Here is a 20,037-nt window from a genome sequence, read left to right as displayed (position 1 = left end):
CAAAAAAATAAAAAAATAAAAAAAAACAAAAAAAACCCATCATTGTAAAATCAATACATTCATCGTTCCACTCAGAATCTAAAATATAAAATATATAAACTAAATATATTTGAAAATTAGTATTTGATTTTAAATACAAATACTTTTTAAAAATTATTTAAAGTACATATTTGAGTAATTAGGTAGGTACTTAAAAAGTATTTGAATACTTTTCTCAAAAACATTTATCCAAGTACTTTACAAGACTGTTAGTTTCTTTTTCAAGTTGTCTTAAGATGACATCGAACCCGCATGTGTATTATGTTGTCCCCGTCTGAAGTGAGTTATGAGTATTTAAAATATAAATATTTTAAAATGCTCACAATTCACTAAAAAATAAAATATCGTAAAATACCAACAAGAGAACACAGATAATGTTGTTACATAAATGTTTGATATTAGGCCAATTCACCCTGAAATCAAAACTGACAGCACCCTATTGAAACTACTGAACGAAAATGTGTTATGTCGTACACGGAGACAACTGTACATGCGGGAGCGACGTCTTTTTAAATCGATGTCCGTTGTTTATAGTTTTGTAGTTTCATTTATTCACCATAAAATATTTTTAATAATGTACCAACTACCTAATACCTACTATCTCGTATATTTTTCTTGCTATTAATAATAGTATCATATGAATATGGTGTTGGAAAAAATTATCTTTATGTTTGAGTGAAGAAACAATAGGTAGGAGCGGTAGTACATTTTTTTAGTGATAGCTATAACCTTACACCGTTATGACAAGGTCACTCCACGCCAATAATAAAATATAGGTATAGATTAAAATATGAAAAATATTTTATTATGGTTAGTTATTCATAAAATGATTTTTATAACAAATAACAGAATAATACCAATAATTTTAGTATTCTTAAAAGTAGCTTATAAGACTTATAAGTTATAATAATTAAAACAAATATAGGTATGAATTCTATAAACGACCTATATTATATATCATAATGTTGATGGTAGATATCCCAATATTAATCAAAGATTAATTTTTTATACATATAAATTTACTATAATATCGTTGTTTTAGACTAAAAATAAATATATTTATACTATTCTGGATGTTAAAGTAAAGCGATGATACCCATCTATAAATCTATAATGTAAGCATATAACGTATCATTATATTTTAAAACGTGTCTTAATAAATATTACATTACCTTAAAATTGCCTATTATTTTAGTAATTAACACTATAAAAAATACAATATATTTATACATATAAATAATAATTATAGACATTTTAAATTAATTTGTATTACTCAGTAAACATAGTTCTAAGATGACAAAAACATCTTCAATACCTATCTAAGTATCTTTAAAATCTAATAATTATCAACTAGTATTTTACCTATAATACTTTTGGAGTTGCCACTTCTAAGGTGATTGTAGGCAACGGTTTGCGATCGCCTACCTTACGCATGATCAAGGAACTGTTTGATGAATGTGTAGACTTTTGAATTCCAGGTTTGATTACAGTTTTCACGGAAATCACACTTTTTACTGTCGCCGAATTTTCCATTGTCTTCACAGCGATCATTTCGGTCTGTTTCGGAGCCGACCTTGATACATTATTTTCAACCGATGGAATGCTTTGCTTTTTTGTGTCTTCTTGTATCTCTACTAGCTTTGTATTCGTTGTAATTCCAGACTTTTCTATTGTATCTGTTGGCCCTACTGCAGTCAGTGGGTTTTCCATTGTTTTCATAGCGACCATTTCTGTAGAGCTTTTGCTCAAATCTACCGACGTCGTTATACTAGTATCTGCAGCTTTTACTGTATCAGTCGCGTTCACAGGTTTTTTTACGACCTTTAAGACTTCGGAGGATGTTGGTTTTTCTACAGGTTTCATGGCGATCATTTCAGTTGGTTCGCTAGTTGTTTTCGTATCTACTTGCGAGTCCAAAACATTTACGCGCGATGCGTCCACTGCAGGTTCTTCAACAAATCCCTCGCTTATCGCACTGTCCTTAGGTTTCTCTATAGTTTTTACGACGACCATCTCGGCGGGTTTGACTTTCGCGATCTCCACAGTTTCTACTATTTTTACGGTGGTGTTTTCATATGATTTATCTTCAGTATTATTTTCCGGTGTTTCATTGATTTTAACAGTTTCGTCGTTAGTAATTTTCTCTACTGTTTTTACATCGGATGATATGCTTACGGGCTTTTCTTCGAAATTCGTTGAAAGTATTTCATCTGTCTTGATGTCAGCCTTCGAACCGCCGTTCGCAATCTCTGATAATGCCTGCAACGTTGTTGCATCTGCAGACTTGTCTACTGTTTCTATTGCAGCATTTTCTGTAATATTATTGGTTTCGACGGTCGCATCTACTGCAGGTTTTTCTACGGTTTTCACGGCTACCATTTCAGAAGAGTTTACCGCGACATCACCTGCTGCAGTTTCCGCTGAATCGACATTTTTCTCAAACGCATCCTGTGCTGCACTCGGCGTTGTAGCTTCAGAATAACTCGCATGACTTGCAATGGTTTTTTGACCATCAAGATCCGCCGGAACGTTCTCAAACACAGGCGCTACAGCAGCCACGGGTACCACGCCCTGTACTGTGTCTTGACTTGACGTTGAGTACAGTTCTTCGTATCCCTGCGATGATGTCGGAAGGTATGTTGTCGGTGACTCGCTGCTGTAGGGTACTTCCGGGTTAGCCGTCACCATCGTGCTGCAGTTCACCGGTTTCTTGTGATGTTTTTTTTTCGATTTTACACCGTTGTGGCGGCTGAATATTTGTTGCATCTTATTGCCTTGCAGTATAGCTCTCTGGGCGAACTCTTCGCTCGCCAACAATATTATGGCCACATCGTCCACATCCACCTGCACATTGAATTCACCCTGTTGCCTCTGGTCGTACGTGACCGTGGGGGCGGCATGCAGGGCCCCACAGAAAACTGCTGAAACACAAACGATCTGCAACGCAACCACCATCGTGCTGTATAACTACACTACTGCTGCTCCTATTGCTACTGTATGATGGCTTGGCAACGATCGAGAAGGTATTTTTTCCCCTAGCGCACTCACTGGTCATGACTTCGTATAACCGGTAGTCGCAACAACAAACTGGAAATTACAGTTTAAATACACCGTACACAGAACTTTAATTTTACCTATAGCCGAGTTTGTATACGTACAGGTACCGTTATAATATTATATTGTGTTTACACTGAATTGGTTAATTATATAGTTGTTCTGACCGCCATCGGTTGAGATTTAAGAAAAGTATTATTAGCATTTGGACGGTCATCGAACTCACTCAGTTATGATATTGACCTTTATCACATTACCGAGAAACGAGTAGGTGACAATTAAGTACAGAACTCGTTCTTAAAAATCATTAACTTGTTTGTATAATGTGTTATGTGTAGGTAGATGAAGACTGAAGAGGTATGCGCAGTATAATAGCTCTACTATCTAGTACATAGGTACTATGGCGTTCAATACATATCTGTAAATCTCAAGTATATTAGTGCGTGAAATAAAAAATCGTTTTAGCATAAGAAATCATAAGGTCATAATACATTTATACTTTGATAGCGAAATATATAATACATAGTGAATACATTTAACTAAATTTAATTTTAATATTAATATTTCAAACTTTAATTATATTTTATACTTCTATAATAAGAAAACTATCCTGTGCATGGTGTCATATTACTTTGATTTCATGTCGTATAAAAACATTATTGAAAATATATACTACTTTATTACGGCTGTGTATATATTATTATTATACATATTTGCAGTCTGCCAATATGTATCCGTTATGAGTGCACGAAATCGTGATTTTTCGTACTTGCTAACGGAGCTGAGTTCATCATCTCGCGTGAATTTCAACGAATCAATTCGACAGTCATGGAAATGGTTGTCCAAAATTTATTTCACACGCTACTCAGGAAATTCGCGATCATCATTATTATTTTTATTATTGTAATATTATTTATATTTTTGTACGTGCAAGCGGTTACTGACGGCAAGGTATGTGCAAGCAGCACGCTTCATTAATACATACACGTAAAAAACTTACAGTATATAAAATAGGTACCTGTAACTTATAATGTTTTAGTTATAGCGTCATTTAAGTAGGCACTTGTTTAATTCATATTACCATTATATTATATAGCTATATAGTGGTGTGGTGATCGTGGGAAAGGATTCATCGTTTCAGAATACACTTTTAAACTTTTATCTTTTATATTGAGCATATATAATAATATAATAGTTAGTCAAATATGATGGACAAAAGAAAAAAAAATATAATCGCAGTTTTGTTTTATACAATAGTTTGTATATAAGCTTTATTCCATATTATTATTCAATAAGCAATATGTTATACTAGAATAAAAATACGTGGCGGTGTGCAGGGTGAAGTCTAGTGATACAAAAAGGAATTTCGGTTTTTTTTTAGACGAAGATTAAAGAAATATGAGTAGATTTATTTTCGTTAATTTTTATACTCTCCATAGATTTTACAATTCCAGCTATCATTGTATTAGAAAGTTTTTAAGATTTTTCATGGCAGGCATATGCCAGTTAATCGATATTATGCCAGTTATAACTCTATAGTCTATATTATATATAGTTTAAGTAATCGAAAAAGTGCTAATGGTGCCTAATGCCTATTGAGTGGTAGGCACTAGGCATTGGCGGACTATGGTGGTAGGTCAGCACTCGGCATTATGTGTTATATAGGTAGGTATACAATTTAAGGGGCAAAGGCACAGCCTTGATACACGCCTGCTCTTATGGAGCGGATGACGTTTTGGAACTTGCATTTACCTCATGGTTCATATTATTCAGAATAACCAAGTAAATACGTTTACAGGATTAAAACAAAATTAATGTAAATTAGAGCGATTAATGCTTTTTGAACTCCATATTGATGTTGATCGGTCTCAGTGGCGGATGATTCGCCAGAAAAGTTTAAGAGTCTAGACAATCATGCTAGAGTGCTAGACGGCAAACGCGCGTGCACATATATGTATGTATAATGTAAATAAAGAATAATAAACCATAATAAACCATGATAAACACAATACATATTGTGTTGTAGGTCGCGTCCGGTGTAAGTAATCGGACGACCGGATAAACAATTTTATTATTAAAATCATAACATATAAAAATATAAGTAATGAAATATGATATGAGTGATATGACACATATTATCAAAGACGTGTTTACAACGACCAATATTGAGATCAGCTTGTCGCCACATAAAACAGGTTGTTTCATTTTTATTTTGCTGTAGGTACATAATATTATAATATAATGTATAATACTATAATATACGTTGCCTGTTCGGTATTTTATTTTATCTATTTCCATTCGAATTCTTAAATGCATTCCTCGTCACGTTCACGTACTGACGTACATAATATATATATCTACTATTAACGAACACGCTTTTATTATAGATCGAACGAATAACAGTTATGCGTTATCACTTATCAGACAATATAGTATATAAGTATATTCTACAATATTTTCTACAATTTATAATAATACATAGTAGTTAACCATTCGTCCACGCAACAAAATATATTATGTATTTATAACATTCATAATTTCGTCGTTCGTAATGGTGTTGTAATGTTGTATATATCGCCAATTGAACTTATATACTCTCAGCAACAATTTCTACACAAGTTAAGTGAGCGAAGCAATTCGATTCCGGATTTCCCAACAGGCATTATAGGGTTGTTGACCAAACAGCATTTTGTTATTAATTTTATTTTATATTAGGTATATATAAAACTTAAGGTACCTATAATAGTTATATTACAATTTCCAACCGTTAACGTTAAGGATGTTTACATATTATACCTATGTAATATGTTTATTATAGCATATTTTATGTCTTAATACTTTTTTTTCTAAAAAAATATTTCCATATTTTAACGGTTATTATTTATTTATTACGTATTATTTATATTTTGTAAATAACGTATTTTTATAAACCGATAACATTTGCGTTCCTATTTTAAATTTTAACTGTTATAGTGGGTGGAGTATATATATGAGTGAAAATAGAACCATTGTTCGAATAGACTTCGACCGAAATATAATGAACTTACATGTGTATAGTTTAAACTTGACCGTCGTTGTTCAACCAATCATAACATACATTTATATTTTATACACAATTTTTTTCTATAACTAGAATAATTCCTCACGTACGCTGGATGGTCGTGTGACGATTTTTTTAGTCTCTGCCATTATTTCTGTACATATTCTTGGTATATTTGGTCACGTTTCATTTGCTAAATAAGTAAATCGAAAATACATTGTCGGCTAACGCACACTGTAAGACTACAGTTATAGTTGTTACAGGGTATAAAAAATGATCCGACTGTGAATACGGTTGTACCTATATATGTAATTTTTATCATTATTCTTTCTCAATGGTTCTATATGAATATAAATATATAATATATTTTATTATATAATATGTAGTTTATTCAAATAAACAAATAATTAATTATGATTTAAATGAAGTATTTGTTTGTTGAAAATAAGTAAGCAAGTGAGTAAATAAGTAAGTACCTACAAACTGTTCTTGTATAAGTACTAAGGATCATAAATGCATGTAGTCTAATCCAACCGATGGGAATATATATTTTTTTTACATAAATACATAGGTAATTACATATTATACAATACAGGCGATTAGGGTCTATATAGAACATTAGAATTACATTTAGATTCAACTTTAAAATAACTAGACGAAGCCACGAAGGTGTTTAGGTTTGGACACGGAAGTATCAAAGTATGAAACATTATATAGTAACTATAATACTTATTGTCTAATTGTCTATAGGTACTCTAGCTATGTATACATTTTAAAGATAGGTACCTAATTATATATTTTCTACTTTAATATTGGATATATTTTAACTCGTATATTACACACCAGTAGTGTTTGAAGTATGAGAAATATTTCATTTTGAAATATTTCACTAAGTTGTGAAATATTGGATTTTTATTAATTATTTCACTATTTGACCCAACTTCATTATCAATTTTATCTTCCCGCCAATTTAGGAGATAACTAGATTACAGTATTATCATTTTTTCATCACTAAGCACATTCACTAATCTCATTCTAACCACGTTTAAGTGATTAACGATAAATAAACGTTATACCCAAGTGTTTCTTTTTAAATTTATTTTCCATTTTTATATTTTTATTTTTATTATGTTTTTTTATATACAATTATACAAATACATGTCATAAAGATTCATGATCAAGAAAACTCTGATCTGATTTTTAACATATAACTATATAAGTAACCACGTACATGGTACATATACAATATACCTACCTACCTATTCCTTATTTATATTACATTTTTACATCAAATAATAGGTACAGCCAAAAAATACAACATATTATTATACATTGAAACTGAGAAAAAAATGTGTTTCAATGACTAATGAGGTTTTTAATTTATTTAGATTAATTATTTAATATTTTACAAGACATAACTACAAAAATAATGATAATTGAAATATTTCACACATTTTGAAATATTTCACGAAATATTTCATTTTTTTAAAATTTTATTAAATTTTCAAACACTACACACCAGTATGACAGTATAAATTTAGAAAATTAGAAAAGTATCAATTATACGCTTTTTAATAAATTGCGTAAGTTTTGGTATTTTATATTTGTACATACATTTTTTACGAGTATTAATCGATTCTGATGTGTGTGTGTCTATTGGACAACGAACAATATATACAATATACATATATGGTACTTAATACATATCGCGGAAAGAATTTTGTAGAAATTTGCAATTTGAATACAATATGTAATTAGGTACTAATTACACATCACTAGGGGGCTCCGTTGTATGCAACCCGAATCCCATGGTCTTTGCTCCGCTTCCACCGACCACCTCGGCGAAACACACCTCGAACTTGTGTCTCGACTGTCTATATAAACCGATTGAAACGTTTTCTGTTTGCCATTCATTCGCTACGAGATATTCCACAAAGAGAAATAACTTGTACAATAATGTCCGAGTTTCCGAACGAAACAACAAAATCACAGTTTGAAACGCATTCAAGTTTGGCCCACATTTCAAACGGCAACGTGGCGGATTTCGGTACGTGATAGAATATATAGGTACCTATACATATAGGTGTATGTGCGAAAAGTATTTGTTCCGGATTCGATCGGCTATAAAATAGGTACCAATATATTATATAGAATACTAGGTATATAATATATATATTATCTTTCTTCTAAATTAAAAATAGCCCTCAGCTGCAGTGGCCAGTATGCGAACGTATTGACACGGACCCGGTTTTGACGGACGACGATGGTACATTTGCATATTACATATTATATATTATGAATATGTTCAATATGGATTACATAAAAATGGACAAACGGATCCATGTTGTTATACCATATGTTTGAGATCTCGTTGAGCCGGGTCCTATTTATTCATATACCCTAAAGTCTATTGAGTAGATTTGCGGCAACGATGAATTTGAATTTGACAGTGGCAGAGATATAGTCGGAGTTTAATTTGGCGATTTGGCCAGCAATTCCGGAAGTTGAGAACTTTAATAATATGTATTTATAAAATAATATATACGAATAACACAATATTATAATAAATTAATATTGTTTATTATATAATTAATAAATTAATATTATAATATAAAAACTCGACCGTATTAAGAAAATACTATCTTATGGTGGTGGCAGTGGATTTGATGAATTTCCATTAATTTGAGTTTACATGTTGTATAATTATTGTCAAAAGTTCATCATAATATCTTAAGATGAGTTTGATGTGTAGTAACAATATAGATGTAATATAATTGGTACAAACTATGTACAATATACTTTTATCATTACATATTTACATATTATAATAATGAAGGTATATTGAGAGAAATTGAGTTGTATAACTTGTATATAATATACTAATTTACTATTTAATATATTATATTTATATATTTAAATATGTACATTGTACATGAATATAACAACAACGAGGCTGACTAAGTCTTAGACACTAAGAACTGTTAATTGTACTTATACTCGTATGTAGGTACAACGATTTTATCTCTTTTTAGAATATTTTTTTGTACATCATTGGAACCACAGCGGGGTATCTGAACGCGAAAGTCATTGACACGGTTTAAAACCATAGGAAATATACAAGAGAGGAGGCGATAAAAAGACAGATATAGAGAGAGAGTGGTTGCGATGTACAACGGGAATCATACTATATTATGTTGTATAAATATAAGTACAACTAAAAAACATAATTATTACTAAGAAAGCAAATGCGAAAATAGATTTGTAAAGTTGGTTTTAGGTAATATATCGTTTTTGTGGATAATATGTATAAGTATATATTATTAATATGTATGATGGTATATCAAATGTTGACTAAAAAAAAAGAAAGTTTAATTATAAAACTTTAAACAGACCTGCAAGAATAGAAATTTGAAATTATCGATTTTTAATATACAAAAACCAATGCATCAATTCTCCTATTTATGTAATTAATACATGTGGGGTGGAGGGGCTCCAGCTCCCCTTTAAAATCGTATGCAAATTGTTTTTGTTATATGATATATGTAGGTAACTAAGGATCAAGTATTGTATTAGAAAATATTTAACAATTAGTATTACATATTATAAGTTATAATTATATATACTTACCATAATTCAATACATTATATACATACTATATTATAGTGTATTATATTTACGAAACACAGCATGTCAGCATATACTAATGTTTTTTTTAAACAAATTCTTAATACGATTATTCAATGTATATTTTATGGATTTAATCGATATATTTAGTTGACATCATGTCTCGACCCTTACTCGGAACTCGGCGTGGATGTATATAATACTTATTATGCATGTACTTATAGATATTATATTATATAGATACCTATAAAGCCACTCCGTTTTGTATTATATTCTAAATTAAATATATTATATCTTACAAAGTTATGACAAATTTGATAGCAATATTAACAAATACAAATTATAATAATTCTATTTCAAATTTAAGCGGATAGTCATATTATAATTTATATCAATCATATGTATTTATTATGCACACTATACATATGGCGTATTATGTGAAAATTTAAAATTATAAAATACATTATAGGTTCATTGCTGTATATTATGGTTTGATAATTTTCAATCCACAGAATATTTGAACAAATTCCGATAGAAACTTTAATGTTTACACATCAATATAGAAACAAAAAAAAAAATCACCAGCTTATAACAATTTATAGTAAAAAATAATGCTCTCATTAAAAAAATTAAGTTTATATCGCAGGACACTCGTCTTAAAAAAATCTCAGGAAATTAAAATAATTACTAAACAGCGTCATTATTATTAATTTATAAGTATAATATTGAGACCTGAATATTTGAAAAATCAGAACTTGAACGAATGCAAAGGATAAAACGGGGTTGAACATGATTTGTGAATCACCCTGTATAATACTATAATATAGGTATACCGTCGCGGTCGTAGTCGCTGCAGCAGCTCTGCAGATATAGCGATATTGCGGGTCGGCGTATGCTGCTCGAACTGGTCCGCGCCGGATCGCAGCGGCGACGAGCCGGACCGTGGGCCACCGCAGGGGCGGCTCAGACGCTCAGTTACTCATCAGACGCTGTGCGGACCACTTGCTTGCCGATATCCATATATGTAACAAGTACTGTGATATTATCGCTTGCCTGCTGCAGTGTCGTCGCGTGATATCGCCGCACAGACGGAACGGAATACGCCGCGTCGGCACTCATCGTGACGACGCCTGCAATACACAATTATAATAAATTATTGTATAGTGCACAACGCTGTCGTCATATAAATATTATAACAATTTGTTGATCTTATAATTTATCATCTTGTCCGCGCTGCAGCTTGCGCCATCATGGTGCACTATTCGCAGCGATGGTTGTGCAACGCGGCTGTACCGGTGCTGGTGCTATCAGCGCTGGTGCTGTTGACGCACGGCGCCACGATCAAGTTCGACCAGAGTCAGACGGGCGACTACAATCTGCAGATACACCTGAAGAACATCGAACTGTACGCGGTGTTCGACGACTCTGGCGGTGGCGACGACGAAGTGAGCAAATTACACAATTAGCAGTATATTATGTCGTTACAGCTAGGGATCGGGATCTTAAAGATTACTTATAGGTTTGTTTCTTAGAGAAGCACAACGATATAGGGTTTTTGGTTCTTACATGAACTGTTATTATTACACGGACAAATTATAACTATTTTATTATAACATTAAATGATTAAACTATATTATATTAAGAAATTAGAATTAGCTTCATTAGGCCTGCGGGCTTCTATAATTTAATATTTGGGATGACTCAGCACCCTCCCCCGTAACCAATCAAACTTATCAAACCCATAACTCCGCTAGTAGGTTCTCCAAATTTAAAAATGTTGAATTGGTTAATATCCATTTTAACCAATTCTAATATAATTTAAGAATGGTTCACAAATCACAGCCACGGTACGGTTCCAGTCTTTGATTGTAAACTTGAGAGGTTATATAATTGTTATCGTTATAACAATACATTTAATACGATTATAGGTAGGTAGGAACCAATTTACTATAAATTGTTGATTCAATTTGACCGGCGCCGATAAAATAATATTTAATATAGTTATAGTCTCATAGAATATTATGTAATTGGCGGTCTATAAGATCGAATCTGTTTATAACATTATATTATTGTGTGAATTCACATAATAAAGACAACTTGCTGTTATGATATGTTGTGATTAGAATGTTACAATTGGGTGGCTTATTCTCTAACAAATCTTTCAAGCCATTTCCATGTGTATGTAGGTACATATCTAAATATCTTCATATGACACAGGTATTCTATTGTAAAAATAATATTTACAGATAGCGTATTTTAAAACACATTTTATTCGATCTATAGAGACTTAAACGCGCTGTTATACATAAATAAGTTATTCCTGTTACTGGAATGAAAATTGGATCAATATGGTACTTTAGAGGTAATTTTTCGATTTTCTCAATAGTTATTTAATGCCACGGGAAAAACTACCGAAAAATTACGAAAAACCATTTAAAATGGGATTTTAATTTCTTACGTTTTGTTTATCACCGTAGCAACGAATAAAAAATAATATAATATTAATTCAACTTAAAGGCTATAATAAATTATTAAAATATAAAAAATCCAGACTGATTAACCGTCTCCGCTCAGAATCGTTTTTCTTATACAATTATATTATATCATTGAATTCAAGTTTAATACAATCCATTATACACTGACCCTGCACTTGTATCCTACTGTACAGCAGAGTGACATCTACTCACCCGTTTTTTTTTTTAAATATTATATTATAATTTATTACTTACGTTTTAAAAGCAGATTTTTCGACTCAGTCGTATAATATATTATAATATTATACCTAGGTAAAATCCGTGTACGGTGTACCTACCTATATAGCAGATACGAAAGAGTTATGTCAAATATATAATTTATAGCATTAAACATTTTAGGCATTTTTTAGTGTAAGATCTTTAAAACTTAAAAGACATTTATGGTAATTTAATGCGTCTGTCACATTTTCCTGAAAAACAAATATTTTATAAGAAAAGTTAGATTTATAATATTATATAGGTGCTGGTACCTATGTTTTAAAATGGTTCTTTAATAGGTAATCAACGAAATAATAAAATAAATCCGAACTGTATAGTACTATAAGTGTATAATATAATATAGATAGGTATATATATTTAAAATGGATATTTTGAATTTTTTGTTCAGTTTATTCTGACTAGGTATTTATAACTCACACAGTTTCAGTTGGAAAATTCCAAAGATAACAAGGCATGATGCGATCATATTGTGATCTATATATAATTATATACATCCGAATGTGGTTGTGATATACTAATATCCATAGAATTATAGAAATTAGAAGTATTACAAAAGGTTGAATATACGCGTATACATTACGTCGTTACCTAAACAATTACTATACTAATAAGTAATTACATAGGCATATTATATAAAAATTAAGTATTTAATGAATAAAGACGATAATTTTATGTATTTCTCACGTTAAGCATAATATATTAATATCTTATTATTATATACATGTATCATAGTTACTTTATACTGCATGGTATAGGTATTTGAGTATTTAATTTAACTAGCTAGGTGCCTATCTATATATATAAAAGACAAACTACTTATTTTTTTTGACAACAACCTTATATATTTTTATTTCATAATTTGACGTAGATTAGTTTGCTAAACTGTTGATTATTGGATTTTTTATTATTTATCGTAATAGTGTAATACATTTCGGCTGTGCGTTGCAACGGCTATTAGCTACCTCTACAAAATATTTTTTTTAATCTAGTTTTTTTGACAGGTACATATGTCTTATGGCTGGGGGTCATTCTGTTAATTTGTGCGACACCGAGAATGTTACCATGACGTCATTAGCGTTTAATGTAATGTGTGTGCATGTGTGTGTGCGTCGACAGGTGGGGACCGGTTCCCGGAAATTAGCGATTATACAAACGATATTGGAATCGCGGTGGCGTATGGATCTATTAGTAACATTAGGTATAGTCCGTTGTATAATAAATGTATTGACGATAAAAATAACTCATTGTAAATTATATAAATATAACTGATATTGGTTAATATTGTTCAACGACGTCATAGAAACATGTGTCGTGACGGTTTTTCATCGTACCCTCTGTAAAAAAGTTTAACTTTATCCGTACGTACTTACAACACTCCCATTTAGATTCTGAGTGGAACGATAAATATAATGATTTTACAATGTTGTTTTTTTTTTTTTAAATTTATTTTGTGTCTGTCATCATCTTTTAGGATAGTAAAAGTGCTTGGATTTTCTTCAATAGTATCTTTTGTAATAGAAAAAATGAACATTTTCCAGTGATTTACAAAAGCGCCGTGAAAAACAAAAGAAAAATTAAGGAAAAACGAGAATTTTTACACAAAATCTATTTTCGAAAATATCGATTTTGGTTTTTGGTGCAACTCTTATAAAAATGACCGTAGGTACATGACATTTTGACTGAATGTTTATATCAGCATTTTCTATACACCGTAATATTTTCCAAATATTTTGAGCTGTTTACGGACATTTTCAATTTCTATTTTTCTTACTTTTTTTTTTCCTATAAATATCAATAAAATATTATTTGTTGGTTAAAAAAGCTTGAAAATTTAATAGAAGGTTCCTATTATATTCTTTCAAAGGAAGATGAAAAAAATTAAAAATCCATAGTCACAATTTTTTTTTATAAGCATCTAAAGTTCAAATATTTACAAAATACCTAAAAATGACGAAAATTTCCGAATTATTTTGAGTTAGAGATTCATAAAAAATTTTCTTTTTGAATTTAAGATTTGAAAATGTAATACAAGATTCCTCATGTTTGTCTACCTTTTTCAAAAAAAAAAATGTCTACAAGAAAGTAAAATTAAATTTTTATGAGCGTTTGAAATTCATGTTTTTACAACATTTGATATTCACTCGATTTCTCATTTAACGATTTTCTTATTTTGTTGTAATTGAAAAACCAATGACTATAGATACTTGAAAATTTCACTGAATGTTTATATTAGAATTTTCTATACACGATAAAATTTTGAACATAATTTGACTTTTTTTGAGCTGTTAACGGATATTGTCAGTTTTCAATTTTTTTAGTTTTTTTTTCTAAAAATATCTATTTTTTATCTGTTTAGCTAAAAAGTGTAAAAATTTAATACAACGCTCCTGATATATTGTTACAATAGCAGTTGTAAAATATTAAAAATACATAGGCATAATTTTTTTTATAAGCATTTAAAGATCGAATTTTGACAACATTTATCAAATTTAAATTTGAATAATTATTTTGTAGTTAAAAATGTATAAAATGTTCAACTTTTATATCAAAGAATTGAAAATTTAAAACAATCTTCCACGTAAGTAGTTAATTCTGTTACCAAAAAATCTAAAAAATACATAAGCACAGTTTATTTTTATAGTAATTTTAAGTTCAAATTTGGACGAAATTACATATTAAAAAACCTAGAATAACTATTTTAGTTATTTTGTTTTGATTGTACCTATAATAATATTCGTGGGTACTTGAAACTTCTAAAGTATACTGTTATGTATCTATGATAGTACTACGATTTGTAGTTGATGTATAACGCGTTATAAGTACCTAATGGATATTGTAATATGAATAATTTGGAATTTATTAAAGATACCTATTATTGGTCAATTTTTTTTTTAATACCATAGATAAGTATATAATATATCTTTTACCTAGACTGACATACCGTCTCCGCTCAGAATCGTTTTTCTTATACAGTGATATTATATCATTGAATTCAAATTTAATACTATACGAGTACATTACCCACTTGTAACCTACTGTACAGCAGAGCGACATCCACTTACCCACCTTTTTTTTGTAGTGCTTGTTATTCTAATTATAAGATTAATATTACGGTAAAAACACATTATCCAAAAAATGGGCCTCGTGCCTTATTGTATATTGGCCATAGTTCTTGAAACTCGTGAGTACGTTTCATATTTCAGTACACACCGTCCTTTATTATTCATCACTAAAAGTGTTGTAAATTGCGATTCTGTCGTTTAAAGTAAAAATTGAAAAAAATATATAATCAATAAATAACCTACTCAATAAATAATTGCGGTCTTTGAAACTTGTTTATTTTTACACGTATAAAAAAGTTACCTACAGTTTAATCCTCGTCTCCTCGTATCTAATACCAGATTGACATCGACATTTTTATGTCAACTTTATTCAGTAGAAACAAGACATATACATGTACTGATGTATCTGTATGTAGTGTAGATACTCTTAGTTTTTTTTTATATAATTTGGTTCTTTAAAAAAAATAATATAGGTTTTCTGGATGGCTCTTTCTAAAGGTGCGATCCCACGGCGCGTGGCGTGGCTTGGAGCGCGGAGTTCGTGTATATACCGCGCCACCACGAACGCGCTTGGAGAAACCGCGATGGGTATTTTGCTTTCTACGGGAACCTCTGTGAATTTACTGCATTCTGTTAGAAGAACCTTACCGTTCTTGTAAGTCAACAGGTTTCGGGTGGTGGCTGGTGAGGCATACTTGGATATTAGGAAACCGCGTGTTTTCCTATGGTATGCGTCTAATTCATAGTCTATTTAGAAGAGTAATTACTATAAATATATATATAGGTATTCAAACTACCTATGAGGCTATGTATACAAACTCTTTTACGTTTAATAACAAAGCACGACTACTATAAAAAAGAATTGCCAGTTATAGCCTATAGGGATATCCATCTAAACCCGTCAGACACACATAGACAATGCTGAACACGCCTAACCTATACTTAACACAATTTTTGCGCAGTATGAAGACTTACCTGACTACACGGACGAAGGTCCGACCAAACCACCACAGAACTCGTCCACGACTTATACTCCGACATCGAGCACTGCGGCCACAGCGGCTGTTGTAAGTACGAGTTCACCGGCGTTGGCGTTACTTGACCCGTACTCTCCGTCCAACAGCGACAAAATTGTTCAGATGGTCGAGGCCCTAATCGCTAGCAATGGAAACACTTCCGACTTACCTACCGAACAGCCACCGTCGTCGGTGATTGCCGTCACATCATCGCCGTTGTCGTCGCCACCTCCATCCGGTCAGTCACCGTCGGCTGTCGCCACAGCTTCTGCAACTGCGTCCGCAACGAACAGCACGGCCAACCGGAAGTGCGGACCCGGATATTTCAGGGATCCGATGGGCCGGTGTCGGCGCATCCGAAAGCCACATTTACCGTGAGTATAGAATACATACATATTACATATATATTTAAGAATATTATACTATAATATTATTACTTTATAGGTACATATATTATAAGCCACAACGTACCTACCTACTTATTAATAGTCGCTCCCCAGTCTCCATTATACTAATTTATCCTATACATTACAGACTACAAATAACAAAAAAAAAAATTTTAAATAAGTAGGTACCTACCTCTATAAACCTAGCTAATTTTTTATTGAGTTTGCTTACTTATATAAATTAAATTTTTTTTCGGGTGTATACATAAAATATTTAATTTTATGTTAATGTATGTACAAAATAATTTATCAAAAGCAAGTTCATCTCCATTTTTCCACTAATTTTATATATTTTATTCAAATTCCGATTTTTGGATTTCTTATGACATTTAACTATTTAAGGAGTTTCATTCTGTCCTGTATTGACGTAAACTTTGTTTCAAATAAGAACCATTCTTTTTTTATTTTTTATTGTAAACAGATAGTTTTTTTTTAAAATAGTTAATGGTAGCCGGTAGCCGGTAGGTAGGATTTACCTAATTAGGTATGTAAATCAAAATTCCTAAGAGTAGTTTTTGAGTTATTAAAATTCAAGTTCCGAGGATAATGTCTATCATGTGTGATAATGACCATAGACATTCAGTCTTAAATTTTGGAGTGCTAAAATGTTTTAGCCCAAAGTGACCTATGGGGGCTTATAAAAAATAATGGGCCCATGGTATAGTACTATAATGGTATAGTGGTATACTGGTATGGTCTTGTAAGATTGTTATGGTGATTTGAAAATTATAGTCATTAATATTAATCTATTAATATTAATAATTTGTAAAAATGACCAAGTATAATAAATACTAGGTCCCGTTTTACGTCTATTTTTTATTTATCTAAAACCGTATTTAAGGACTATTATTCTTAATACAAATATTTTAATTTTTAATAAGCAAAAGATTACTCATTCAAATTTTGAATTAGGTGCACCAACATTTTTAAAAAAAATATTGACTAAATAATTTACAGTAAAAAGGGGGCTTATCATTTGAAAAAAAAACAGAAGTTTGTATCGCCACAGGACATTCTTTAAGTAGGTAGGTAGTACAAAAAAATTCAAGAATTTTAAAATAAGGCCATGAGTATAAACAATATTTTTATTTAAAAAAAAAGCCCTGTTAATACCCTATAACACCCCTAAATATTTTAATAGCCCCCCCCCCCCCATAAATCGAAACTTTACACTGGGTCACTTTACATTGGATTATTACAGCAATGTTACCCCCCTAAAAATTCAACCAAATGTTTAGCCTATGGGTAAGCAGCAGCTGCAGCAACTACTGTAGCATAGTAATAAGAAGTATGCTCAATGATAAGACTGCGCATATTTTTTTAAGGGGCAATGTTTAATTTATATAGGCAATCAAAAATAAACTCAAGTCGACGTCATGAGTTGACGAGTACCTATACATTTAATCTTATGAAATGCAGTATGCACAAAAACACAAGGCGATGCACATGCGTGAACTAGCCAACTAGGACGAAAACACGGTTCGCGTGGATTATACTTCTTATTTCTTATACCATGTACTGTAAGAACGTTTAGCCGCTTAGGTAGCTATATGTGTTTTCGAGAACCAATCGTAACGGTTTCTGCGATCAATTTTCGTCGGTGTACATCGTATATTATGCATTCAGGTACACATTATAAAAATCAAATACCCGCCTCACAATAATATTATAATACTATTATTAGGTGTATACATGCGCATATAATATTATATTTTACAGTTTTAAAAATTTGAGTGTGTGAGTGCAACTTCAACATAATATTATATATTTTAATATCATTTATCGCCGCACGAAACCAGTTTGGATCGCAATAAACCAACCGTCACGTACCTAACTCTATAGTAAATCGAGCGTCATTATAATCATATAATATATTTTATGTAATAATGGTGTACAAATACCTCATGTTTCTACTTTTCTATAGAACTCGTTTCGGGCGCCGAACAGGGTTCGGATGAAATTTCAAATTAGGTATAATATGACTTGCAAAGTATAGCTAATGTTTAGTATTATATATCAGAAATATTATTAATATTATTATTGTTTGTTTGAAAGGTGTTTGTGTGGCATGACTTTAATGTTTTTTTTTTGTCTGAAGGTACATTTTCCATGCTGCGCCTAGAGTCTGGACGCTGCAGGGAAGATGTACCTACCTTTACTGTACAATAATATTGTTTTAATTACAACGGTATAGGCTTTTATGTACCTATACATTAACATTATCCGTCATTCGATTTTATCTCTTGCCTCTGTAAATTCATGTATTGGAAGTAAATTGTAAGCCGTGAACACATCGCTCATAACGACTGCAGTTTCGGAATTGATAATCCGTGATTTTAACACCACAATTAAAATATAATATCTAATTTGTTTTGTGTTTCTAGGTTTTTGCAAATGGTACACACTCCAGGTGTGATCAAGTCATTCCAACCACAGCAAAGGACCACCGACGACGTTAGTGTGTTGAAAAATTAAAAAGAAAACATAGACTAAATTAATTTTGTTTTCATATGCTCACATACTGCTCCGAACGAATTACGTATTAATATTTATTAATTTATTATTTATCTCTAATCGTACCTACTTAATTATAAGTTTCCATATATTATTATAATATTTAACCGTGTATAATTATATATTATACATTTTTTTAAATAAATGCTATTCACATGATATTGTTTGAACTTAATTATCCAAATTTGTAGTCATTATAAATTTTTTGTTTCCAAAAAGTAAATACTGGATGCATAGGCGCAAATCGAGAAGCTTAGGGGAGCTAAGCCCCTCAAACTTAGCCGTAGCTCCCCCCCCAAAAAAAAAAATCTAGGACATACAATTTTCAAATGCTATATTGCAAGGGTCTGCTTGCCTTTAATATATTCAGCCCCCCTCCCCCCCCCAAGTCAAAAGTTGAAATTGCGCCTATGTCTGGATGAGACGAATGTTACATATATTATAGATTTAGTTATGCTTAAATATTTTAATTCAATACTTATGAATTTT

General features: G+C 31.1%; 2 protein-coding genes across 2 annotated transcripts; one reads left to right on the top strand and one right to left on the bottom strand.

Moving 5' to 3' along the window:
- Positions 1-1,401: 1,401 nt before the first annotated feature.
- LOC107883010 (A-kinase anchor protein 200) lies at positions 1,402-2,994 on the bottom strand. Its single transcript, XM_016802304.1, has one exon. The coding sequence runs from the start codon at positions 2,992-2,994 to the stop codon at positions 1,402-1,404; it is 1,593 nt and encodes a 530-aa protein (XP_016657793.1).
- Positions 2,995-10,723: 7,729 nt separating this feature from the next.
- Positions 10,724-19,843, top strand: LOC100165153. The gene is made up of 3 exons (XM_001952388.5): positions 10,724-11,202; positions 16,535-16,962; positions 19,419-19,843. The coding sequence occupies exons 1-3, from the start codon at positions 11,008-11,010 to the stop codon at positions 19,507-19,509; spliced, it is 714 nt and encodes a 237-aa protein (XP_001952423.2). The 5' UTR covers positions 10,724-11,007; the 3' UTR covers positions 19,510-19,843.
- The last annotated feature ends 194 nt before the right edge of the window (positions 19,844-20,037 follow it).

Source organism: Acyrthosiphon pisum, chromosome A1, assembly GCF_005508785.2.
Source record: "Acyrthosiphon pisum isolate AL4f chromosome A1, pea_aphid_22Mar2018_4r6ur, whole genome shotgun sequence".
Classification (NCBI taxonomy): Eukaryota; Metazoa; Arthropoda; class Insecta; order Hemiptera; family Aphididae; genus Acyrthosiphon; species Acyrthosiphon pisum.
This window is presented reverse-complemented; position numbering and strand designations above follow the sequence as displayed.